The sequence below is a fragment of the Micropterus salmoides genome, unplaced genomic scaffold, assembly GCF_014851395.1.
Source record: "Micropterus salmoides isolate LMB-PRFRI ecotype aquatic unplaced genomic scaffold, ASM1485139v1 Ms_hic_scaffold_7, whole genome shotgun sequence".
Taxonomy (NCBI): domain Eukaryota; kingdom Metazoa; phylum Chordata; class Actinopteri; order Centrarchiformes; family Centrarchidae; genus Micropterus; species Micropterus salmoides.
The window spans coordinates 19,817,998-19,844,943 of NW_024044459.1; the positions used below are offsets into that span (position 1 = coordinate 19,817,998).

The 26,946-nt window shown below is 40.9% G+C and overlaps 1 protein-coding gene across 1 annotated transcript in view; it reads left to right on the top strand.

Moving 5' to 3' along the window:
- Window positions 1-26,946, top strand: part of fbxl17 (F-box and leucine-rich repeat protein 17) — a 226,726-nt gene that overhangs the window by 193,403 nt on the left and 6,377 nt on the right. The window contains exon 10 of the mRNA XM_038703083.1: window positions 15,421-15,563. Coding sequence (XP_038559011.1) covers window positions 15,421-15,563 — 143 coding nt within the window. The remainder of the gene's footprint in view (window positions 1-15,420; window positions 15,564-26,946) is intronic.

Consider the following 26,946-nt stretch of genomic DNA (forward strand, 5'->3'; position numbering starts at 1 on the left):
GGAGGACAGCGGGGCAAAACAGAGGCGAGGCGAGTTGAGCTGGTACTGGTAATGGAAAAACGGCAAAAGAGGACTACTTGACACCTAACCTCCAAATGCTCTCATATACTTAACATGTAGCTGTTCATTCTTCCCTGTAGGGTTGTCTTTAGGGGTTAAAGGAGTTTATGTATGGAAAAGCACACATTTTGGCTTTTGTCTACTATGTTTTTGCATATAGTGTTTTGCAAAAGTTAGATCTTCTGTTACTGTTACGTTCTGATTCATTAGGTGTTGTTTGTGCAGTCTAATTCAGTATATAATAATAACAATAATAACAGCCTTTTCAAGCATAAGCAGTGCATACTATATTTTGAAGTGTGGCAGGCCTGTTAGAAAAATAGGTTCCTATTGTCCAGCACCACAGACTGATTTGTCTCCACCTCTTGTCTGAAGTGGATATAAAATACAGGGATTGCCCTGGCCGCTCTGTCCTTGCATTATAAATAAGAGAATAATTGCATCTTTTCTCACAAAATAATGTGCTGTAATAAGAGGGGTTGGGGTAGGGTGTGGTGGAAACACAAAAAAATTGATAATCGCTAAACAAAATAAAAAAGTAGATGTACACATAACATGTTAGAGGGAACAAAGTGGCCAAAATCTCTCAAGTGAAGTGAGGATTTTTTTATTTCTGTTTTTTCGCTTTTGGCTTTGTTACTGTAACAGACCTCCTGACCACTTCCTTCAGTGCCTCAACATAAATATCTGAGACCTACCAAAGTCCCAGGGGCATCTAGATAAAATAATTTTGTCATTTTAAAAACTTTGTTAATTTAAAATACAATAACAAGGAACTCAACTGATGGCCAGTCCTAGTCCTTCTTCAAGCTATCCCACTGAATACCACGAATATCAAAGTGCACTTACCTGGTCACATCTAATCCTGATTCACATGCCTGTTTTCAAACGAAAGGAAACTAATTATTTTGTAATTTGCTCACCATCATCATATGTGTTCAGGACAATTAGTCTGAGTACATAGCATGAGTTTAAAACATTAGTGAGTAACGTTTATAAGGGATTAGAGACTAAAGAGGAGGAAACTTTTCATCCCACAGTAGAATCTTCAAGATTTTAGAGGTTAATTTTGTCTCTTTCTGTATTTCGTCCTCAAACCTTACCACACTTTGTCTACGTTTTTCGCCCTTTCCACTAACCTTCCTCTATTCCAAAGGTATTTCGAGGACATGCCTTACTTACTTGACCAGAGGTTAACAACGTGGGAGGTGGGCCTCCCCAGTGGGGCTCCAAACAGTTTCAGGGGAGGCTCGGTAAATGGACGTGAAATCAGTATTACATTAGTTATTACAAGAGTTATCAAAAGCAGATCACATAGAACAGCCTACATGTGTGTGATTTGGTTAAGGAGATACTTCAAGGTTACAGTGATTACAGTTTACTGTCTTTCTCGCTTTCCCAGAGTCAGAAACTAATAAATGTTTTAGGGCAGACCTTTTTGTATGTATTTGATATAGTCTGAAATTATGGCAAACAGCAATATTAGGTTATCTTGGCTCAATTGTTGAGTCTCTATGGGATCAAATTGCATCATCATGATCCCATGGTTATCCAGGAATTGAGCAAAACTAAGTAAGTAAACTAACGCGGTGTGAGGGGGCGCCTCTTTCCAAACTTTGTTTAAAGGGAGGCCCAAAGTCTCAGACTGTAGTTTCTGAAAAATGTGGCGTAGGCAGATGTCTATATGGCTGCCCGCTGTTGGCAAGCAGGTAGAATAGCAATGAATTGTGGGGGGGTCTTTCTGTGTTCACAATGCTGACTGGATTTTCTGGCTCACAGGCAGAGGGAATCAGTGTGAGACGCAACCTTTTGCTAATTGAACGCAGGGCCTGACTCGCTAACGTGAATGATTGTTTCACACCCCAACTATAAATCCTTTGTTACTCCTGAGGTGCAAATGGAACTCGCCTCTCCCCACTCAGGCATCTTCACTCTCATCTGTATGATTGTGTACTGCTTCTCCTGTGCTGTTTTTGATTTGTATGGAGAAATAGACGTAAAATGTAGGAGGAAAATGGTTTACATGGAAGACACATTTATTACCGTTTTCAAATACTGTACATTTATCCTAACCATTTCAAGTGATCAATGTTGATATATTCTTAACTGTAATTTTTTTCATTCTTTAGTTGCTATTGCAGCCTGAAATTAACCACTGCTCTATCCGTCAAAGATATGCCAAATAAAAAGTAGTCAATCTGACAATAAAGATTATAAAGTGCCCATTTAAGAGATTATTTCCCTGTGGAGATGGGCATTTCTTCCTGATTGACAGTAAGCAGAGCCTGCCACACTGCTCATGTACAATGTAGTAAGGGAAAATTCTGCTGAAGATATCTTTTTTTATGCTGGACAAAACTAAAAAAGCAGCAGATGGCTTTTCCTAAGAGTAGGATATAACCAACAATGCTTAGTATAACCACTAAGAATAATGTTAAGGACAGGGGAGGCTTGCCAGAAACTTGAAAAGATCACAAAACAAATCAATATCACCACCTAAAGGTGGGGTAAAAGGGGCAGCAAGCACTAGAGGGCACTATCCATCTCCCTACCCCTCAGAACAGTTCTCTGTTACACACACACACTCACACGCACTCAAGCACGCAGAGAACATGCTGAACATTCAAATATGAAAGTCAGAATGAGATGTTCTCACAGCTACTAGGAGACAATCAATTTGAATTGTATTAATCAGTGCTTGCACTCAGGCCCTCTCTAGTTCACTATTCAATTACAACTGTTACAACTCATCCCATTTTCTCTCTCTCTTTCTCACTCTCTCTCACCCCTCCTCCCTCTTCCTCCTCCACTCTCTCGCTCTGTCCGGGTCTATATCTTTGTCTCCTACTGTAGTCACTATCTATATTAATACTTCCCCATTGTTTTTTTTCCTGCAGCAGCATAGATGATAGATTTTAACCTAATGAAAAGCACTTCTGATGAGATTGAAAAGCTCCTTAAACACATCACAGCAAACCCTTTGTCTTTTCCTCCTCCTCCCCTCCTGTTTCTCCCTCGCCCTCTTCTCCTCCTATTTCCTCCTTCCTTATTTTCTTATTCCTCCCCCTGTCATCACCCTATTTTATTTCTAGACATTTATGCATCATCTGCTGCCCCATATGGATCCTGCCTACTCCCAAACATTTTTTTCTCCAATCCTTTCTTACATCTCCCTCTTTTCCTCCCCCTTCTTCCTATGCTAAATGGGCTGCATTACTGTAATGAGCTGGTAATTTATGGAGGAAGAGTGCAGGACTGGTATCATTTGCCCATTGAATGTTTGGCCCTCCCCAAGCTCACCCACTCCCTCTGGAAACACATGCACACACTCTCGGAACTAAGTGCAAACACACACAGACATCTCCCCCAAAGGTAAGTAGGGATATACTACACACACACACACACACACAGACACAATGAGACACTCAAGAGGAACACCTTGTGTACCACCAGCCACTCAGTGAAATAAGCGCAACAGCTGTAAGTTTTCTGTTGGTGTACACACTGAATCCAGCATCAGTACAAATGTGCACTAACAGACACACGCATCCCAGTACATAATCATATTCTGTGATATAAAGAAATGTTGGAGTGAGGGCAAGGGTTAAACAACAACTGTAGCCAGCTGCACTGATTTAAAATTGAAGCATATCTGTGTGTGTGTGTGTGTGTGTGTGTGTATATATATCTGATTATATTAAACAGACATAATACTTTCAAAAAGAGAAAATCACCACATGTTCACTTGATTTAAAATTGAGGGTGTTAACTTAGCGGAACCTGCAAAACCTGAAATTGGCCTGTTTACTTTATGCTGCCACTGAGCTTTTAATTTCAGCAGGAAGAGCGGTTTTCATGTTCTTCTTTCGTTCCCAGGCACAGGTTACAGCCATCGCTACACAGGATAATTGTCATTGTGGGATGTCTTTCTATTGTGGATGTGTAACTCAATAGCCTGCAGTTGAAAGTCACAGAGAGGGAAACATCCAAAGACAAAGCGACCTGTTTAGACCACAGGGAGACAGGGAAGAAGGGAGGGCAACAGAGAAGGAAGGACACAAATGAAACGTTCATGGAGGGAGCATTGGATAAAAGAATGCGTTAAAGACGTTGAAGCAAACAGTAGGGGGAGGTTTGTCAGAGACTCTGACTGTTGTCTGTCTTGGCTCGTAACCTGAGTGGAAGATTAAAGTGAATGTAAAAGGTCAACATCGCATGCCTCCGAGATTATAAATAATCTGTATGTGCATGTTTGAATTGTACACTTTAGCCATGTACGTGGATGGCCTCCCACAGGGATGTTAAACACCATGGCAGCAGGCGCTGACCCCATTTGTAAAGAGGTCAAAGGTCTACAGGGCTACTGAGGGGGTGACAGTGACCCTGAACACAGGAACATCCTTTAGAGAGGATCAGGAGGAGGAGAAAGACAGAGAGGGTGGGAAGGGAGAGAGGATGAGGGTAAAGCAAACATTAGAGTGAGGCTGGAAGAAAAAGGGGCAGAAGTAAGATGAGAGAACGGAGACTGTGTGAGGAGAAGGAAGTTAGAGATAAGCTAAAGGAATAGATGGGTAAGAAAAAACCCAAGATACATTCACACATAAATTCAGGTTGACAGTACAGGGTAGATGAGAGGCTAGATAGTGAAGAAGTTTGTGGGACAGAGTGGCAGTGATTTTCAGGCGAAATGAGGACCACAATACACTCTAACACATGTTGTTAGACAAAGCACAGAGATGTCTGATCTGATATGATATATGAAGAACAAAAAGTTTTCATTGCATAGTGATTTCATTTTCAAAAGTTTTCCTAGGTAAGATTCTTGGCTGATTGTATTTAAGATAGATTAAGATAACCTTATTGCAGGTGTCAGTGGGGCCCTTAAACATTCAGGAACATTTTTAAAGACAGTAATATTCAGGTAGATGAAATAAACAAACTAATCTATTTCTTGTATTCTACATGTAATGAAAAATATGAGGGGGGAAACAGTTTCCCAGCACACCGTTTCCCTTGTTACATTTGGACAAATTGTCCTTTATAGAAGAACTCTCACGCAGCTTCAAGTCTTGAGCTGCACATTTGGTCTGTTGTGTGTTTCTCTCTCTGGCACTGACTGTGGAGTTACCTCCTGGAGAAAAGTGCTTTGTGTTTTTATGAGACATTCTGACTACGCAGCGGTACAAAAACAAGGTTCTTAAACTGTCATTTTGCATTTGAGAACACTTATCAATTTCATAGACGCAGTCAAAGCAACAGTCTCAAGTAAGACATGAGTTATTCTGTGAGCGTCTGAAATGAGCCTTGGGAAAGGTTAGTCGTAAACTGAAAAAGGTGTTTGATCTATAGCCAGGTATTGATCAAAAACACTGTCTAAGCTCATGAAAATGTACATGTGTATGTGGGTATGTGTGTGAGCTTGACAGTGCACTTTGGTTAAGAGTGTGCGGTGTATACAGTAATGCCACTTGACGTGTGATTTGAGTTATGGCCAGGTATTGATCAGAAAACATCACAGCAGCTTTAAACTTTGCTAAAGAGCTTTTGGTGAGACTTGACTAAGTGCTGTTACAGACTCATGAGCCATTAGGAGTTTGTATAAACGAGACCAAAGTGGGACAAGCAGGGACGATAACAGGAGAAAAGAGTATGTTAAATGTCAGTTTTCTTTTCATGACATAAATGTCACTTTTAAATGGAGGTAATGCCCATTTCTGACTTTTGTCATCTATTTAAACAGCATACAAATGAAAGAATAGTGTCTTTTAATGATGTACTTCCTTGTTTCAGACTAATCATTCCACAAAGAATTCAAAGAAATCTCTGTAAGCTGAGGAAACTTTGCCTGTTCTTAACTTTTTAAGGGTTTTGCTAAGTTAAAAGGGTGAGGTTAAGTTTGGCTTTGGATGGTCAATTAGAAGTTAAGGTTACCCTTAATATTTTTAACCTGAGAGTTAAGAGTTGAGACAGGAACTATAATTCAGTTTTCTGAAATGCAGGGAGAAAAGGACTTACTCTACATGGCATGTTCAGTCTATTGTTGCTATTTCCTTTGGCACTTACATGACAGTATTTTAGCTACTGCCGACCCAGGGATGGTCACATTACAGATTTCTGTCTGCAGTGTCGTGGTTACATTCTCATTGGTTTTAGGGTTCAGGGAAGGAACGGGCAAAACTCTAGCCTTTCCTTAGGTGGGTCTGCCTGTTATTAACGGTCTACTAACCTAATTGTTGTGCAACTAATTGGTATTGGGTCATTTGTTTTAGGGTCATTTCAGGGGCTAAGTAGACCCCTAATTCACACAGATGAAACCACACACACACCCCGTCTTGTGATCATAATGGTTCGGAGGGTTTTGTCAGGGGTAGGGGAAGAGGAAGTGCATCTGGTTAATGATTCCCCCTGGGTTAAAGCGGACACGATGGACTATTAAAAACTCAAGATAAGGCATAGAAACAGACTCAGTGGCACTTGGAGCACTGGCTGTGTGTCTTAGACTGAGTCAGAACAATATTTTGAGAAGGAAAGGGTAAAAAAAAGTTAGCAAATAACTCAAATTTAAAGGATGTCACCACCTTCCTGTCTGTTGGTAAGAGAGCTGAGCAGTGGTGCTGCTGATTACCTAGTTAGCCTGTGTGGGTGAACATCACACTATTTAGATGACTAAATTAATTTCTACTCACAATGATTACATATACAAACAGATTTAAAGCCATGCTTCCCCCTTTTCCATCACAAAACTAAAAGAACAGCTGTGATCTCAGCAACAATGCTCTTTTACCTCCCAGATACGTTTAAATAGAATTAAGACTGGCAGAGAATCCCATGGTGAGTTAACCTGTACTCTGTCTAAGCGATATGTAAGAGCAGCCAGTTTTCTTCTGGATCTTAATAAGCGTGATGTAAGAGAGGCCCATTTCAGGGCTCTGGATCCAATAGTAGCGTGTAATTACCTTTAAGACCTGCTCCCTATGCTAAAGGATTAGCCGTAATCCATAACCAAAGCCATAACTATTGCTACGCTACGTTAATTCCAGTCAGACGCATGCAACATGCAGTTCAGTGACTAGGATGCCGTCTGTCTTCATCTTCGTCCTCTTTCCTCCTCTCCACTTCCTCTCCGCTCGTCTCTCACCTTCTCATTTCAAATTGAAGTTGTTAAGCTTTATGCCCCTCCATCTGTGATGTTGAAAATTGGAGAGCAGTTTCCCTGTTGTATACGATCCAAAATAGAGAATGAGAGAGAGTAAGTGAGAGTGATCGAGACAGAGACAGACAGAGAGAGAGAGAGAAGGTGGGGAGGATTAATATCCTCAAAGGAGAGGTGCATAGGAGCAGAGGTGCTGTTGGTTTGAAATAGAGCTTAATATCCTGCTTTTACTGCTGACGGCAATGGGAACCGCAGCTTGTGTGTATGTGTGTGTGTGTGTATGAGTTTATTTTCTCGTTGTTGATGTTGTCTTTAAAAAACGAAGGATGAACATATAAAACACATAATTTACACACAGATTATCCACATAACAATACACACAGAAAATATCATAAGCCTGTGATTTTGTTATTATGCATTTAATGGAACCTTTTATGGGAGTTTCTCTGTATTTATATACCTGTACAATAGGGATGCCTGGTCAATTATATTAAAATCAAGATTTTGATTCTTACCTCTATATCATTCCTACATGACCACAATCCTGCTGCATTCTCATTAAACTGCATCAGAGAATGACAAGACGGCGTCAATCCATCACAGACTGAACTATGCGCAAAAATACTTCTAGAAGGAGTGATGGAACTGTGGGAAAAAAAATGTGCAAAACTTGTCAGAATCTCCAAAACCCTGCAGTTGACAGTGATGGAGAGGAAATAAAATTATCCAATCTTAGTTGTGACAAAAAAAAAACATTGTGCCTGTGCTGAAAAAAGGGTCTTCTCCGTTGTGTGGAATATTTTTGTTTTCAAAGACAAAAGTGACAGTAGGCTGGTATAAACATGACCACAATATACAAACTGGTGAAACTATCGACGGCACAAAGATACCACAATACATTGTCATACTTCCACACCGATAAATATAACTGTAGCTGTCTACACTGAATCACCATACCTGACAAAGCTCTCAGACATTAGATTTAAAAAACAAAATCTATTCACTTTAATTCATCCGCAAGAGTTGACAACAGTGTTTTACATCTCAAGCCAATGTTTTAAATATGTCCCTTTTAGCATCTATGCATGGCCACTATGGTATGATTAATTTTGGTTATGGACAATGAGTTATTTGAATTGTGAGTGCATCCTGTTGGAACTCATTCTCGAAAAGATATTCATTAAATTATCTTTTAACTGAACAAAATGGACTGCTCTTAACTTAGACCATAGCATGTTCAACCTAATTGGTGAATAATGCAGACGTGTGAAGTGCCCTGTTGTGCTGTACAAGTGTGTGTGAATCGGTGACGAGTGCTTGTTCTCAGTGGTGAAAGAAAGCCTGTTGTAGGTCACCTCTGTGATAGCTCCATCTCTCCTTATCACCCCTTCACTCTGTCTATCTGTCCTTGCCCATCACTCTTCCTCTCTATCTCTCCCTCTCTCTTGCTGTCACTCACTCACCTTTCCAATCTTCCTCTCCAAACTTCACATCCCCTCCACAAGGTTATCACACATCAACTACTAAAACAGTCTGTGTGTCTGTCTGTCTGTGTGTCTGTCTGTCTGTCTGTGTAATATTTTCAGATGCTAGACCATAAAACATCAAAGTCACTTTTTTTGTTGTGCTGTCTCTACCTCACCACTTAAACATTTGAGGGTCTACTGATTGTCTCTCTCTCTTTTTCTCTTTCTTACACACACACACGCACGCGCTCACACACACTCACTCACACACACACACACACACACACACACACACTCAAAAAAGCACATAAAACCAGACAAGCACACACTGCTACATAATGGTATGTGTCAGCTGGTTTACATCAGATCAGAGGCTGATTGGGAAAATGCCCATGCCCTCGTTGCTCTGTGCGCAGTGCCTTCTCCCTGCCCTCTGGCTAATTAATTTCCCAGATCGAGCATGTCCCACCATAAAGTGCTCTCCCCCCCTTCTTGTGTCGCACTCAATCTGTTCCTCCTCTCTCCCGTGTCTCTCTACAGAGTCTGGCTCATTTCAGTTCCCCCGGCCCTTGATTGCCTTTGCCCGAAATGTCAGGGCAAAGAACGTCACCTCTGCCTCTCTCATTTTCTCTTTCTCGTCTTTCCTATTCCTTTTCTTTCTCTTTATATCTACATATTTGTATCTGGCTTGGAAGATGCAGCTCAGCTTTTATCACATCAAGTTCAACTTCACGTCCACAGCCCAGCAATGTTTTTCCCCCTCTGAAGTGAGGGATTGTCTCCATGTCTGTTCCCTCTAGATCTAACAGGTTTTAATTTGTTAATTCTCAGCTCACCACAGGCTAAAGCAACAGTACCTCTCTTGTCTCCCACCTCCAGTGCAGCGTGTTTTATGCGCTTTATTTGGTATGTTGGTTGTTTACCGCATTAGTTGTTGCACTCTGTATGACCCCAGTCAGATTGGCTGGGTGCTTTGAAGATGAGCATAGTGTGTTAATCAGTCAGACCATGAGGCCAGCGCTTGGCCAGGTCGGACAGGCATCAAAAGAGTTAAGTGACAGCCACATGGTGCTATTGAGGTCGCCGGGTCGCCTTACACAGTTTTTACAGTCTTGTATGATGTATACAGGCTCTTGCATGTATATTTACATGTCATTGTCATGTGAGACACATGCAGGGAAACACACAAACATGTGTACATGCTCACAGAGAACGGAGCCCAGAATGATAACACAGCCATCTAAATCCAAGTCCTTCACGTTCATCCATGCAAAATAAACTTGGATACGGTTATGATTTGGTGTGGATGATAAGGAAAGAATTCAGTATAAATCTATTACAGTATACGTACGTTTTAAGGGTGAAAGTCAATTTCAGAAACATTTTATGGATAAGATGATATGTCAAGAATGCCCATTTTTCTTTAACTAAAATCTTACAATTTAAGTACTTGACACATCAAGGGACTTCACATTAATGCCAGAATTGTATAAAAATCTAATAGTGCCACAGAGCCGTCCTGCAAATTGATTTGCAAGTAATGGTAAGGGATTTGTCCAATTGGGAGGAAAAATGTTGAATGTAATATCTGCTTAAGAAAATATCTTTTGCACCCCTTTTAATTTCTACAACTTAAAGTGACAAGAAGTGAAAAGGGGGGTTCTTTTGGTTTGGGGCATACAACAGTACAGTAGAAAGGGCAAAGCTGAGGCCAAGTTTTTAAACGCAATACAAAGAACCGAGTGAATGTCTTTCACATTAGACATGACAGTTGTGTTCTCTGGAATACATCAGCCATAATAAGCCCTTTTCTGTTGTCCCGGCTGCCATATTTATACACACACACACACACACACACACACTCCGCACACATGCACACACTGCATCAGAGTAAATCTTAACCATATACCATCCCTTCTTTCGTAAGCTTTCTGTCTTCATCAGTGGCTACAGTGTGGTGGATAGGGTTACAGCACACAGGCAAGAGGATGGCTTCAGAGCAATAAGATAGCAGTAATGGCACACCATCATTTAAGAGAATGTAATAAGTGAATATCTAATAAGCCTGCAAAAGATGCTTAACCCCTGAAGCTCTGAGGTCAGGTATAGAGATAGGAGAATAAGCTGATTAAGGAAGGTTTTTTCTCATGTTGCGGTCATCACAGGATTGACCAACTGCTGACCCCGCTGTTAGGAGTACGGTTACCTTAGCCTAGAACTGCTCTTATGTTTGGATAAATCCACTATTTATGGTGTTTGATAACAGCTTGTGCCTGATATGGAAAAGTAATAGGTTATGAATCTCTGTCAGGAGATAATGTAGGAGTTAATGGAACACCAAAGATTTAGGGTTTTACTTGGTTATACAACTTTGTTTGACATTTGTCAGCTTGGTTCCTAACTGAAAGATACAAGTAGTGCAAAGACTTCTAATATTTGGGAAGGTCTTAGTGAAAGAATTGTGAGGTATGTTGCCATGAGCGGTTGCAGGCTCTGGTTTTGACACAGAGATATCATTCCTAAAGGCACTAAATGGTCCATGTCACTAGTTATATTGATCTGTTGACTGTTTTGTTGCTTGGTGATTGATTGACAAGAAGATATGTTGGCCCAAATCCCAGGAATTGTTTAAATAAACTAAAGCAATTGACTTTAAATGTGTTCCCCACCTGTTTCTTGTATGATGACATAGTTTTATCCCCAAATGACAGACTTGGTAAAAGACAGGTGAAATGTGCCATGTTCAAAATGAATGATATCCAGGATTTAAGGTCAATCTCTGTCTCTCTCTGCTTCTTTTCACTCTAAAAGGGGGAGTGTACACACACACACACACACACACACACACACACAGAACCAGATCCTAAAGCCATTTTCAGGCAGGGCAGCAGAGTGTGTCCTCATTACCGTCTGTGAGTGTGTAGTCACCACTCAGTCACAGCTCCTGCTACCAGAATGGGATTTTCCCCTCTTTTCTCCTCTGACTCTTCAACCTTTTTTCACCTTAACTTCTCTTGCATATCGCTTCATCTATTTCTCAGACAGAAAATCATTATCAGTCAGGAAAGACAATTTCCTGCTCCTATGGTCCAGTCAAATGTTTCTGAAAAACCTATATTTGAACATTTTTTTGTTTAAATTTCCAGCATTGTAAATGCCAGTTAATAGTAACTACCCTAACAAGCGAATTAAGAAATGTTTAAATTTTATTTTGTTTTATTTTGAAATGATATAATTGATATAATTAAACTAAGGCCTAAGGATCACTCAGTTTAAGTCAGCACCTGTAGCCATCAGCATTCTGTATATCTCAGAGCATCTGTGTGGTTGACATTTTCAGTGGACATGTTTTCATCAGAGGGCTATTTACTGTCTCACACACCCAACAGTCATCAGGGGAGACAATTTCATCTCACAAGGTTCAGAAGGCAAGTTAACATTACTCTAACAAATGAAAGATTGTCTTACTGATACTTCCCACGCTATGTACACTAAACAAAATTATAAACGCAACACTTTTTGCCCCCCTTCATCATGAGCTGAACTCAAAGCTCTAAGACTTTCTCTATGTACACAAAAGGCCTATTTCTCTCAAATGTTGTTCACAAAGCTGTCAAAATCTGTGTTAGTGAGCACTTCTCCTTTGCCGAGATAATCCATCCACCTCACAGGTGTGGCATATCAAGATTCTGATCAGACAGCATGGGTATTACACAGGTGTGCCTCAGGCTGGCCACAATAAAAGGCCACTCGAAAATGTGCTAAACTATGTGCTAACTAAAGTTTTGCGTTTATAATTTGGTATACTATTAAAAGGCATCAAGTGTATGGAAGAGCCCTGTTTGAAAAAAATCTAGCAGACGTTTTCCAAAATATAATCAAAGCCTTTTCTCTAATATATCTGATACCTAGCTCTGCTTTTACTTTAAAAGGTTATGGGTTTTTTTCCCCAAATACATTTACTGAATTCATTTCTGTGTTCTAAGAAGTTGATTAGCAATCTATGTGAATTGTATTGTGTACAACTCTGTGTAAGTATTTATAAGTGACTATGCAAAGACGTACTATTTTCACTAGTTTCACTACTTCATAATGAGAAGACTGCTGTACCATTGTATTTAAACATAAACCAAATTATGGTATCATTATGTAAGCAAGTAAGACACTTCTTTACACACTTTTGTATGTAAAGTATATTGTATATTTTACATTTGTGTTTCACCACTGTCTTACATTACAAGGGACTGAGCTCCAATTGCTCTCTGACAAGGTGAACAAAACTGTTCGACTGTAGTTAAAAGGTTTCACTGAATGCTCTTCTCCTTTGCAAAAGTAGCCAACGATTTCCATTTGCCACTGGCATTAGCTGGAGTTTACAGTCTCCTGAGAGAGGATCAAAGGGAGAGGGAGAGAAGCAGAGCGCACGCAGGGATATTAGAATGTAAGGCGACCAGATGAACTTGTTGATAGAGTACTAAACAAGTCTAAACAGCCTAACACTTGGCTCATCCTGACTAAGGCATTATCTGACTCTCTGTAGTTTAACTTATTTGCTCTTCTCTTTCTCCCTGCAGTTTCTCAAACGACCACATGTTTTCTTTATGAAGTATCTAGCCTGTAAATCAGTAATTCAGATTAGGTGGGTTGTGTTAGGTGAGTGCACCACAGTAATCAGGAAATGCATGGACAATGTATTCACTCGCACTTCTTATGCATTCACCGTGGTAGGCACCTGTCTCCTTCTATCCCCTCACTTTGTCAGGTTGAAAGAAGTTAAGTTGAAGGGGAAGAAAAAGGGACTGGGAGTGGGGAAGTAGAGGGAGGTCTGTTGTTTGGTTGGGAAGCTCTCCTCTTTTATTTGATCTCCTTGTTCCTCAGACAACTGCTCTGCGAGGGGGTTTTAACAGCACCAATATGTGCGTCTTAACATCAGACGAGTGGTCTGAACCCAGGTAATCGAATTTGGGATCATATGATTGGGCATGACAAGGGGAATGGGAAGGAGAGCCATTCACCTACTTGACATCTTTCTAGTCTCACACACCCACAAACACACAAAAACACACATGTCTCCATTTTTTGAATACTTTGCCAGGTCACCACTTGTCAAAAAACAACATGGCTACTCTGTGTGCTGCTCACCCATCTGGCCTGATGGAGCCTCTTCCCCATGGTGCTTTTTACATGAAACATTCTGCAGCTTCAAAGCCATGTTACTGCCGGTTTAGCTGTAATGTGCCATTATGCATGGCATCCCAGAGCATACTGAAGTACAAAAGGAACCACATGTGGAGCGCTCCATGTGCCCAAAGCTATATATTACATATGTTACATACTGTATACAAGATGGTTCGCGTGTGTGTGTGTGTGTGTGTGTGTTTAGAGGAGACTCTACATTACATAGTTACAACTGGACAGGAGGAAAGAGGGTTAAATACATGCAGTTGATTCCAAAAGCATAGGATTATTCATTTCCCTTCTCCTGTGGGAACAAGCTTCCGCTCCACAGTGTAAGCACACACTCGTGATTGGATGTTATTTAATACTGTACTGTAATATTTGGAGGTATTTTTGAAAAGTGCTGGTGATAAAAGTGAGAAATGTAGAGAAGGAGAGATTCAGCACAAGAAAGTTTGTAAAGATACATTTTTCCCTCCCTATTGAAGTGGAGACGTTTGAGTCTCAAGCAAAACTGATTTGAAGCAAAATGGAGTTCTGCAAATGAGAAAACAACATCAGGGCTAAGTTACTATTTGAAGGTGCTGTCAAAGGCTTTCTCTGTCTTTACCCTCCACCTTTCATCTTTCTCTCATCCCTCGTACCTCCTCCTCCCTTCCCACTATCATTAGTGATGGTTGTGAGAGAGTGGAGAACAAAGCCGAGGCCCTGCCAATCGATCACCGAGCAGCACGATCAATCGACTGGTGGAGCACAGGTCTCCTCCATCTGCCCAACAATTGACGGGTCAAAGATTGATGAGGAAGATTGTTGTGCCTCTGTGTTAGTTTGTATGTTAATGCTACAGTATGTCTGTATTCAAGATAGATTATAGAAGATTTAATCTCATCTTGTTTGTCAGCTGCACATTTTAATTTGTGCTCTATTGCAAAATAAATTAAGACTATCAAAAGAACAACACATGGGTGATGTATGGGGTGTGTGTGTGTGTGTGAGAGAGAGAGAGAAAAAAAAAGTATGTATGCACACATGCTCTGAGGTGTAACAAAGTCCCCAGACACTGACAGATATTTTTTTTGGTGGATACTCTTTACCCTGGCACTGTGTTTCTGCTCTGGCAGCAGTAAATACAAATACATGCACGTGTGCGCGCATACACACACACACACGCACACAAGCAGAATTAAATCATACACTGGCATGGTGTCACACTTTACCCTGGCACGGTGACATTGCCTTTCAGTGCTATAACTTATGCCAGCGCTCTAATGGATGAATCCTGCAGCGCTCTGAACAAGCTTGGGTGTGTGCGAGATTTGTGCATATGTATGTGCTTCAGCGTGTTACCCAGTATTTTCAAGGTGGTGTGAATTATGTGTCACAGCTGGCCAGATGACTTGGCTCGGTTTCATCTTGAATTTCTGTGTGTCTCTCTGGGAGAATGATGCTGCCACATTTGCATGAGAAAGGTTGTCAGACTAACACCTTTTCTTGTTTCTCTCCCTCCTTCCTTCCTCCCCCCTCTCCTCACTCCCTCTGTCTATCTTGCTCCTGTGTCCACAGCTCTGATAGCCATAGGCCAGTACAGCAGTACTATAGAGACTGTGGATGCCGGCTGGTGTAAGGACATCACAGACCAGGGAGCCACACAGATCGCTCAGAGCAGCAAGTCCCTCCGCTACCTGGGCCTCATGAGATGTGACAAGGTAACAAGGCCCATCCCATAATGTCTGCTGCTGTATGTGTTTTTTTTTTTTGTTTGTTTTTTGTATTTGAGGGGGGGGTACTAAAACAGGTTTTGTGATGTTTTGACCAAGCTTTACTAACATGCGGATCTGTTTGTTTTCTCTGTTTTATGTAATTGTAAATGAAATCTTTGGGGTTTAGAGTCATGGTCACACAAAATAAGCAATTTCAAGACATCACCTTGGGAATTGCAGTGGGCATCACAACAATTTTCCGACATTTTATAGACTTTATAGACTATAGACTATAGACAATTCAAGAAAAATAACTCTCAGATGAATGCTAATTATCACACATTCTGCTCTGTTTTCTTTAATGTAGTTGTACCACCCCTTTTTGTACTCTGAATGTGCTTATTTTGTGTATATGGATGTGTATGCATGCTTGTGCATAACATGTACACATGAACCCTCAAAAGACCCAGATTAGGGCAACTGGTCAATTTAAAAAGTATCCAGAGAACGTGTGGAGTAGCTAAGCCACTGCTGCCTGTGCCCTGTATGTCAATGTGATGCATGTTTGACTCAGCTGGCTGGGTGAAGTAAAGTGGCATAATGATCCCTCTCAAACCTACTTTGAGATGTCTCTGGGTCTGAGCAATGATCTTTCCAAAGTCTAAGCCCTTAAACTCTCCTCTGGCCTCTTACCCATCCAATCACTAACCTGATGGAGGCACATTTAGTTGTAGTGCCATGGTAACAACTCCACCCACCTCTCCATTTGGTTCACTGGCACTCCTGCTACACAGATACATCCACTTAGTGTGGGATCATTCAGTCTGACATGAGTGGGATGAGGTCAGACAAGGAAGGGAATGTGAACAGCTGGCTTAACCTAGAAACTTTAGTCTGCACTAATATTGTACAGCCTGGTGTCTTGTACTGTAGCCTGGTATACAACACAGGCCATAATCCTAATGCTGGTGGGCCTCCATATGGTGAGTTAACAGTATGCTTTAATGAGCCTTTTGTTTTCATGTTGAGGCAAGATTTTACATTTGGGGTTTTGGGCAGAACAAATTTAAAAGCCTCTCCTGTGCAGTAAAAAAAGTGCAAGTGGAAGTTGGCAGGGAAGAAGGGGAGGGCGGAGAGATTTTGACTTATAGTCGAGGCCTTTCACCAGGTTGGGAACTCATCATTTTTATTCCTTCATTATGAAATCAGTGATATCTGCGTGTCGTGGCCTCGAGGTTGACCCTATGGATTTCTCTGATAAAAATGCCTACCCGGAGATCGTTAAGCTCGACAAGAACATCGGTGTATCATATTTATCTATTTATACTGTAATAAAATTAAAACATATGAGAGTCTGACATGACCCCATATGTAAGGTCTCAGTGATGAAGCGGTGTACTCAATTCACATTATTGCAGACATGAATGCGTATCTATCATATTTATCTAGAAGTAATAAAGAGTAACAGCATTACATAGCAGGTGATCACTTACATTCCATTTTCATTTAGTTCCCTCCTGCCTCGCTGACTCAGTGACCCAACAATCGATATCTACAGCAATGCTAATAAAAATCTGTTCTGGAATGACCTACTCCATTGCTAATCTTTACTGGAATAACAGTTTTTCTTAGTTTCTCTCCACTCTGTGCTTTCATGATCCAGCCCTCCCAACAAGAAAATTCACCCATCCCTCTGCCCTTACACACCTATCCATCTCTCTCTTCAGATGTGATATTCGTACTTATAATTTAGCCTGGAGGATGGAAAGATAAATAATTATTCTCCCTCTTCTCTGAAGGGGGGATTTGGGGATGACACAGCTAAATAAAGCTCTAATTGGTGCTATTAGGGTTGTAATGGAGTGTGAATTGAGCAGAGAGAAGAGTTTGACAGTTTCCAAGGTCAGGTACATTACCAGCCCTAATTCACAGAATTAATTTACTGCATGTTTGCCCCCTTCACCCATTTCTCTGTCTTCAGTCTGTCTTTTGTGTCTTTAAATTGTGTTAAGCATTGCAAATGAGCCTGGAATACTGGTGAGGATTGGTTCAGGCTTGTGTAGGGTAAAAAGACTTTTCTTTGTTGTTGTTGTTGTTGTTGTTTTTCATTATGTGAGGCAAGAAAGGGAGTTACAGTAGATAAGGTCAGGTTTCAGGATGAGACAGAGAGAGAGGAATAGGGGTAATATGAAGTTTGCTCAGAGGGAAACAGATAAACAGAAATTACTTGTTATTACCGAGGTCACAGCGAAAATGAGTGCCACAGAGCAAGTTATAGACGTAAATAGGTGAGAGGCAGCGACAGACCAGGGGAATTGTGGTTATCTACAAGTCAGCCCAGGGGCAGCAGTGACCATGCTCTGCCTTCTCCTCATCTCCCTCCCCCACTCCATCCCTCAAACCTCCTGCTCTCTTCTCAAGATTCATCCGTCATCTCAACTAAAGATCAGTGCCACTCTTTTTCTGTCTGACATTTCATTCGAATTTTTACATATTTAACATCCAAAACAACTCTCAGTCAGGGCTGTCCGTTGTCTTTATCAGGGTCACTTTTTCGGATTTGAGCCTGTGACTTTTCTTTCTGTTGTGCAACTGGCGCTTCAACCCCTTGGCCCCACTGCTGCTTCACTGATCAAATTGCACACTATATTTTGTCAGATAAATATAGCTTCACAGTCATTTTTGCACAAATTTTAAGTGCTTTGACTGCTGTTTGGTAAAAATTAGGTTTTACAGTTGCTGTAATCTGTGTCTTTTAAATGAGTACTTTTTATATATAAATATTAGTGTAGGCAGGGCATTCAATTTGGTCATGATTTATTTATTTATAGTTTGCTTTCGACATTTCAGCCTCTAGCAAAGTTGTATCATGCTTTATTTGTGTATTGCAGAAGTAAAATCCAGAGGCATGTCCAATTCAATCTCTTGGCAAACTAATCTCATCTCTGCACTTAATGCAGTTCTGGGAAAACGAAGAAGCTGGGGGATAACTCTCAATTCCACAAGGTTCCTACATAATGAAAGTCTTGTGCAAATTACTTAACTTTAGATTTCTCTCAGCCACAGCTTCTCTTCTTTATGTTGACAAATCCATTTGAATTTTTTCCCTCCTGCCTCATCTGATTAAATTCCCCATTGTTTAAAATAAGATGTAAGACGTTGCTGTTCGCCATACATACGTTTGTCTTTTTCTTTCTTCAGTCTACTGTTGACAGAATGAATGGTATATAAGGTCAGCTTTACTTCCTTAGTGAAGTACATATTCTTGCTGTGCTCTTAGGTTGCACAAGATGTGTATTAAAGGTTACATTCTATGGTACAACATGAGACAGGAACAGAAGGGCATTCCAGACAAAACTACTTAACTGTAGAATGTGTTCTTTATTAGATTTGTTGGTAATGTCATATGATTGAGCTTGATAGATTTTAATTGGTTCACCACTCTTTGCTTGACCCGTAACAACCTCCATTTGCTTAGCTCAGCTCCAGGATCTACACACTTGAGGAACCATCTCAATATTTACTTACCAGCCAACATCCTGTAACTAAGGGGATAATTGACAGTGGCCCCAACCTGAAATAATTTTACTTTGCATACCAACCATGAATGTTTGAATTGCAAAAATAAATTGTTATATACACTTACACATAGTGGCCTGCTTTGGCAAGTTATTACTTGTGAGAGCAGCGTTGACAGTGTTTTGGACATAATGCAAATACTCCAACGTTAACAGGGACTTTGCTTAGTTTCTGTTTAAGATGTGGATGTTGCAGGAATTTTTTTCAAGTAACTGCAACACAAAGTAGAAAAAAACATCTAGGATTAGAAGTGACAATTTCACAGTAACACACAGACCTCCTCTTCAGCCATTCATAGCCTAATTACCATTAGGGCAAGCCTATACCTGCCTGTCTTACAGATGTTCAGGTAACATCTGCAGCCTACTTTTGGCTATTTAAAATAAATCATTCTTCCTCTCTTCCTCCCTCACTTTTTTCCTTCTCCACCAAGTTTCATCCCACAGTAACTGATCTGGAGTTAGGTTTCAGAGTGGGTCCTGTCAGTCTTAGACAAATACAGTCTTGTGATAACCTTGACACAAAGTGTGGACGGCCCAGTCAGCTCTCAGCCTCAGCAGCGCAGCTCGGCCTGTGTAAATTTGTTTGGAATTGTCAAAACGCTGGGAATTTTAATGTAACAGCTTCCCTGAATGTCACAGGACTTGGAGAGCGTGGAATTCATTTAAGAACTGTTAACAGGATCCATCTGGCTCTCCTCATGTGGAGCAGTGTGAAGGATCGATTTCCTCCGTCACAGTTTATACAAACGTGCTTCCGTACTGTATACGTTTTACTGCCAGGCAGCCTAAATTTTGTGTCCACTGCCATTTGAACTGATATGACAAATTTTTTTTTTTTTAACGCCGCACAAACACAGATCTGAGTGAAGTTCTATTTGATTGTCATGATATTTTCTTATTTAGGCTCTCCTTTCAGTAGCCGGGCGATATACATTTGTAATAGTATGGAATGTGTGTGACTCTCCTCCCTTCCCTACACGTCTGTCTGAAGGATTTCCTTTGTGTCTCAGTGTGTTTATACGTGCTCAAATGCAACGTGGCTGTGTGTAACTGTGTGTGTTCTCCAAGAGGAATTTATGTTATTTGCTGTTAACACAGCTTATAATGGAGCATTGAAATCAGAACCCCTCCAGGCCTGGGCAAATGGCGTGCTCCGCCTGTCTCAGATGATTACACCCCTCAGCCCTCAGGGCTAAACGACCCCGTTCTGACGAGGGGAAAGAATGCGATTGATCCAGACTCACCCAAAAATAATCAAATCAATTCATTTACTCCTCTTTCAGCTATGACACTGTGCCAGTCTTTTGAAGGGTTCAGCTGAAAGACTCAAGGAAAAAAGTGCCTTAATCTTCTGAAAAACGTATCCTTTTTGCTCGGCAGTGCTGCATATGTCCGTGCATGTCTCTCAGAGAAGCCTGGCTCCCCAGCGAGTCTACTGTTAAAAGTTAGGGCTTCTCTGCCACAAACACAATGGAACATTATCTATTAATCCAGGATATGCTTTCGAGTGGTGAAATTCAGTGCATTGGCGACAGAGTTAATTTTTAACTAAAATTACTGTGATGAAGCAACAACATTCTGCTCTTTGGATACAAACGAACATAAACATGCCAAACTTGCACAAATTCACCACATGCTGTTGCTGTAACATTTATAGCTTTTTTTGGCTAACCACAAAATTAAGACAAGTGTCCGATCACACAGACTGAGATCCAGCAGTAAATTTTTTGGATTTGTGTAGAAATACACTATACTGTTGAGCACTGAACAGTGTAGCTCATTGCACTCTTTATCTTGACATTGTTTTCATATGGCTCTTATATGTGTTAAATTGCTGTTTTCTATAATAGGCCCTCCTGGCCTCTCTGTGAACATTTAGAGCCTTCATTCTCTGTTGATGTATCACTTTGTGGATTTTGATCTTATTTAGTCTTACTGGAAGGTTTTCTTTAGAACCATTTTCACAGCTTGCTCAAATGCACCTCTTTTTTCCCCCTCTCATCCTCTTTCTTCTACTGTCCATTCCCCCTCCTTCCCTCTTCTCTCGTCTCTGTCCTCCCATCCTTCTCTCCTCTCTTCTCATCTAATTTCTTTTTTCCCCAGCTTCTTTTCCACTACTTCATTAGAGTGAAAACAAATGGGCAGTCCAGGTTGTGAAACAGAGGAGGGGAGCAAACTCTCATAGTCAGCACAAAGCCAGACTAGGAAAATAATGGCTACTGGCCCCTTCAGGGACAGCTGGTGGAGAGAGTAAGAGTTATCATAGTAATGGAGGAGATGAGGGAGGGGGAAATAAAAAATAAAACGAGGGGTGGGCTTGAGGATAAAACAACGAAATTTTTTTTAACAAAAGACAGAAACCAAGAGAAAATAAAAGTAAAATTAGATAAAAGGAAATAAAAGAGTGAATGTTAGCTATTCACTTTACCAATGGCCCCCCCAAAAATTGTTTTGTGTAAGCAGTTTTGAAGTGTATTCCTATTACCTGAACGAGGTGGAGCAGCGATTGGGGAACAGGTATAAGCACTGCTGCACCCCGAGATAGAGCAACCAGACACAGACCTTGTTAAAAGAACAGACATACCAATCAATATGGTCGTTCCACTGGTGTATCCAGCTGTCAGGGACTACACATAGATAGGCACGGCACACCAATTTGCAGACATAAACAAGAGCCTAATTGTTCAGGGCCTGGAGGTTTGGAATGAGGAAAACAAAGATGAAGTATGGCGAAGAGTTAAGAGGCATTTTAACTCTCGTTTAGGAAATGAGAGTTTGGGAGTTCAGCAAAACTTTCTTTGATGAGTGTTGTTATTGTGAACGGCAGGGATCCTTAGCTTAAAGGCTTCAAACGCGAAGGGGAATTAGGAGAAAGATACTGCATGCACAGCATCAAGCGTAAGATAGGCAGGTTCTCTGGTCCCTACTTTCCAGGATTTGGTCCGTCTTGAATGTTCAAAGTCGAGAAAGTAGTTTGAAAGAGTCATTTGCTATTTGTGATTTTCAGTGTAATCTTGGGAGTCTCATCCCACACAGAAGAGCGGTATTGATTGGCGGTCTTAACTGAAGCCTCCTTCTGATCATCCCTTCATCTTGTTTCTAAAGGGCAGGAGCTAGGGACAGTGAAGGAGGGAGGGTGAAATAAAGTGAGACACCGACAGAGTTCACTGAGTATCTGAAGGGAATCTCAGAATTGCCCTTCAACAAAAATCTACCCAGACACACACACACGGAAACCTGACCTCACCTGGCTCACATACACTCACATACAAACTCATGCATTTCGTTGCCTGCTATCCACCTTGTCCTCACTTTATTTTTACCCCTCTTTTGGTCTCTCTGCATCTCTCTCCCTTACCCTCCTCTAAGCAAGGACAGCCAAGGTTGTTTGAATTTTGGACGCTGCGCACATCTTTTGTTCATTCAATTAGTTCATTAAATTTGCCCCCATGTCTTGTCTTTCAGCCTTCCCCCTTTTTCTCCCTCTCCTCCTCTTCTTCCCTCATCCAGTGCTGTTTACGCATCACAACGGAGGTCGACATAATCTCACGGAGTCATGGGCAGGCGATAGACAAGACTCAGTGTGGCCTGGATACTCAGATTTGCCAATCCTGATATGTTTTGGGGCAATAACTAACATTTGGCTCAGTTGTTTTTTTCCTTCTCTGAGACACTGAGAGAGACAGCAGGTGGTCACGGACCATTTTTAGCCTGCACGCTCAGTGTCTGACTGTGTTGGTGATGAATTAGCTATTTAATGCTAATGACAATGTCACTCCCCTCACTGATGGTATGTCTGTACAAATTTAATACATCCAGGCGAGCTTGGGAATTTTCTTCGGGGGGGATCGATTCAGCCTCTGATTGATGTCCAGCTTTATAATTGATTGGAAACAGAGTAGTCAATGGATGTAAAAGCTTTGAATACTTTTTGCAAAGGCAAACTGTGGATCCACAAATAGTGTTCCTATGACTTGTGGCTGCTAAGTGAACATTTGAGAAAAAGAACAATTTTCACCCAAGAGCTGAAGTTCAGAAAACAAAGATACAGATTTTTCATACCTGTCAAGATTCTCTTTTGTACTGACGGTAAAGAATAGAACAAAAAGACTGAAATCTGTGTACACAATGTTATTCGTTGAGCTTTTTAATACAGAAGAGCTTGACTTTAATTGCTCTATTCTCGTTTGATTATTCAGAAATACCCCATAATTCAGAATAATCACTCTACAATAGGTGCACATGTCAGGCTTACAGATGAGTATTGCTCACTGCCTTGTTTGTAACTTTGAACAGTCCACACATCTAATCAAAGCCCTCTCCGCTCTAAAGAGTCACTATGAATTTTGTATCATGGTGTTCTAGGAAAGGACAGGGTCAAACTGTCCTTGTTCTTTATTTATTCTGAAGACCAATGGAGTCATGTGAGAAAAAAATTAAACACAGCCGCTCTGTTGTGATTATCTTTTAGGAATTTTGCTTGTGTCTGACCTCTAGTAAGCTGCTCTGGAATTTCCTATAGTTTCTGGAGGTGTGTGTGTGTGTGTGTGTGTGTGTGTGTGTGTGTGTGTGTGTGTGTGTGTGTGTGTACATTGTGCTGTTTGCCATTTGAAGAGGGAGAAGCCATCTTAGTTAACAGGGCATTCAACCGGTCTGTTATTATCTCATTGTACCCTGTGACAACAATATATGACCCACACTAGTCCCTGTAGTCGGAACATGAACTCACCATCTCTGTCTCCATCTTTAGGTGCCTCTCTGTGCTTGTCACTCTGTCACACCTCTCTTTCTTTCTTTCACCTGTGCTCTTTCTGTGTTTTTATCTATACCATCAATTTAAATAACGAACATTAAGAGTTAATCGGTGCTAAGGTTATGTGTTGAACAATTAGATTGATTTTTACTACAATTTGATATCTATTCACTGATTATGGTGAAAGGGCTAAGAGTAGAGGTCTTCATTGGTCCATAATATTGGACTGAATCTGAAACAGTCCTGTGGAAACCCCACCTGAACCGAAATTGATTGAAGTAAATTAATATTAATAGTTATAAACAATCAGAAAGAGACTTGGGGACTGTCGGACCACGTCCGAAATAGACCCAAGAATAATTGGACCCAATCCAAAATGTCATCAACTCAGACAGTCAATTTCCATCTCACTTCAAAAATCAAATCTTTCCTCCCGTTTTTATGACACACTACATGATCGGAGGTAATATAGAGTCCGCATGGATCCACTCGGGTATTGGACATATTGACCCACCCATCTAAGACCTGCTGCAATAGAATGAAACCGCCACCTGGACCTGGTCCCTTTTCTTGGTAACTAGGAAGTAGTAACTGATGGACATGTTAGGACATCTATGTTAGAACACCGTATCATTTACTTTGTTGAACAATATTATATATATGATGTAAGGAGTAAAAAGATATATAAATCTAACATATTATATAATACAACTTACTGTATTTTATTTATAAAACAAAAGTTAATTGTGGTTGCATTCATATTCTGGAGACTTTGTTTTCCTGATCTTCAGATAATTAAAGTATCATTTCATGCTATGGTTTGGCATGTTTTTACCTTTATAGCACTTAATTTAAAGTATTAAATCTGTCTCTAAACTCTAAGGCTTCTTAGTCACCGTGTCACCACAACACCTCCTGTTTTAATTAGCTTTATTTTAGTTCTGCCTAATAGATGTAGCTGTGATAGTATTTCACTGTGTTTTCTTTTCTGAGACTAACAAATAAATTGTGCAAAGCCTCTTGAGTTATGGAATGTTTTCCTCCGGTCTGCAGAGATAAGAAGGCCGGCGTAGAGAGAGGGATTGGGCTGAGCCTCGTACACATTCCTTTAGTTACCTTTGTCACGCGTGATGGAGTGTGGGGTTTACAAACCTGGCCTCCAGAACCTCTTTCTCTGACCCTGTTCAGTTGAGCCCCCATTTCTCCGTGTGTGTGTGTGTGTGTGTGTGTGTGTTTGTGTGTGTGTATGTGTGTGTGTGTGTGTGTGTGTGTGTGTGTTTGTTTGTGTATATGTATGTGTGTGTATGCACTGACACCCTGCTTCTCAGCTCTGCTGCTGTCTGATATTGTGCAGGGATGAGGGTGTGTGAGCAGGACCAGACCTTAGATGTCGCAAGCGGTGCCTGACCTGGTTTTTAAAAGCATTCAGAGCCATGCACTGCAGATTTCTGAGGGTCACTTGGCTTTCTGAGACTAAATCAAAATGTTTGAGCTCAGGCTTTCCTCGGTAAAGAGCAGTCTATTCCTTAAGCTTCCAAGCCAATGCATCAATAGTTCATTTAGAAATATTGAATCCTTCAGAATAAGTTTGTGGCGACCTCTTTTCTGTCTCTACACTTCTGAAAATCCACTGCTTTGTTATGTTCATCTTCTCCATACATTCCTCCCCCTCTTATCCAAGACGTAGAAATATCTTTCAGTTGTCCAGTCACTCGTTTAGAAACTTTACAACCGGGGCTTTTCCTCTGAGCAGTTTAAAGAAGGCTATAAATCTGTCCTGTTTAAATCCAGACTTGTTTAAGGTGCCTTTTACTAAGACCTGATACACTACATTCTTCTGCTGCCTAAACAAGCTTTTTAAACATTTACCCTAAATGTATTTACTGGTTGACTGATACACTCTGTACATGGGAGTAGACAGGGAACAGGGGGTATTTGTCTCTCTTTATGGGCCTGGGACTATCAGTGGCTGCCACAAGGCCAAAGTACATGCAGTGAAAGAGAAAAAAAATAAAAAAGCACCCCACAGACCTGTGCTGAATGTAATGAAAACACAATAAAATACAAAGAAATACAATAAAGGACCACTGAATATATCTTTTGTTTTCTAATATCTGCATGCACATTTAAATGCAGTTCTGAAGTTGTTCAAAATCAATAGTCAGTGTTTTATTGCTTTTTCCAGGGTCATTTTTGCTATGTACACTACAGAGCTCAGTGGGTTTGATATATTCAGAAGGAGTGGAGGCCATATTTTTTTAGCCTTCTATTTCCTAAACTCTTTCCCTCTGTCTTTATTCCATTTCCCTCCCTTGATTGCTAGGAGCACTCAGAGGGTGTTCTCACCATGCCGGTCTAATATGATATGCATCTTCGTGTTTGTGTATCTGATTATCGATTTACGACCCTGTTCTTCTTTTCCCCCCGCTGAGAATGTGAACTGCTGCTACATTAGTCATCTTTTACAACGTGTTTTACTGCGCTGCTTACTAGGGGAAGGCCCAGCGCTTGCGGTAAATGTATACTTTACGTGGTGATAGAGTGTATTTGCATCAGAGGATCAGTCTTAAAAAAAAAGGAGCTCACCGTTATGAAAGAGAGCACACAAGAGCACCCCAAGAGCAGGGGTCCGATCAGGAACGTGCCGTCACTTACCTTCAACTGTCAACTGTAAAAGTAGAGGAGCAGTCATCAACTGGCGCTCACACACACAACCCAGTATGCACATTTAATGTACAGCATGCTTTTTGCCGATCAGCCTATCAGACATGCATCTTTTTGTTTTCCCCTCATCCCTCTCTCGCCCTCTTGTAAACCCTGACAACGGCACATTACCCGTCAGCATGCATTACACCACACTTAGATCTACAGGGCAGCATTTTTGAAGTTAAAATGGGGGAAAATATCATAAGTATAGGCCTTGCTCCAGATAGCTGTGGCTGCGCTCCCAGATGCTTCTCAAAGATTAGAATCATCAGTGAGTAGTGATCTGCTCTATCACATGGCTCCTACAGACTTGGCAGCAGGTTTGGAGGAGGGGTTGTACAGTACAGTT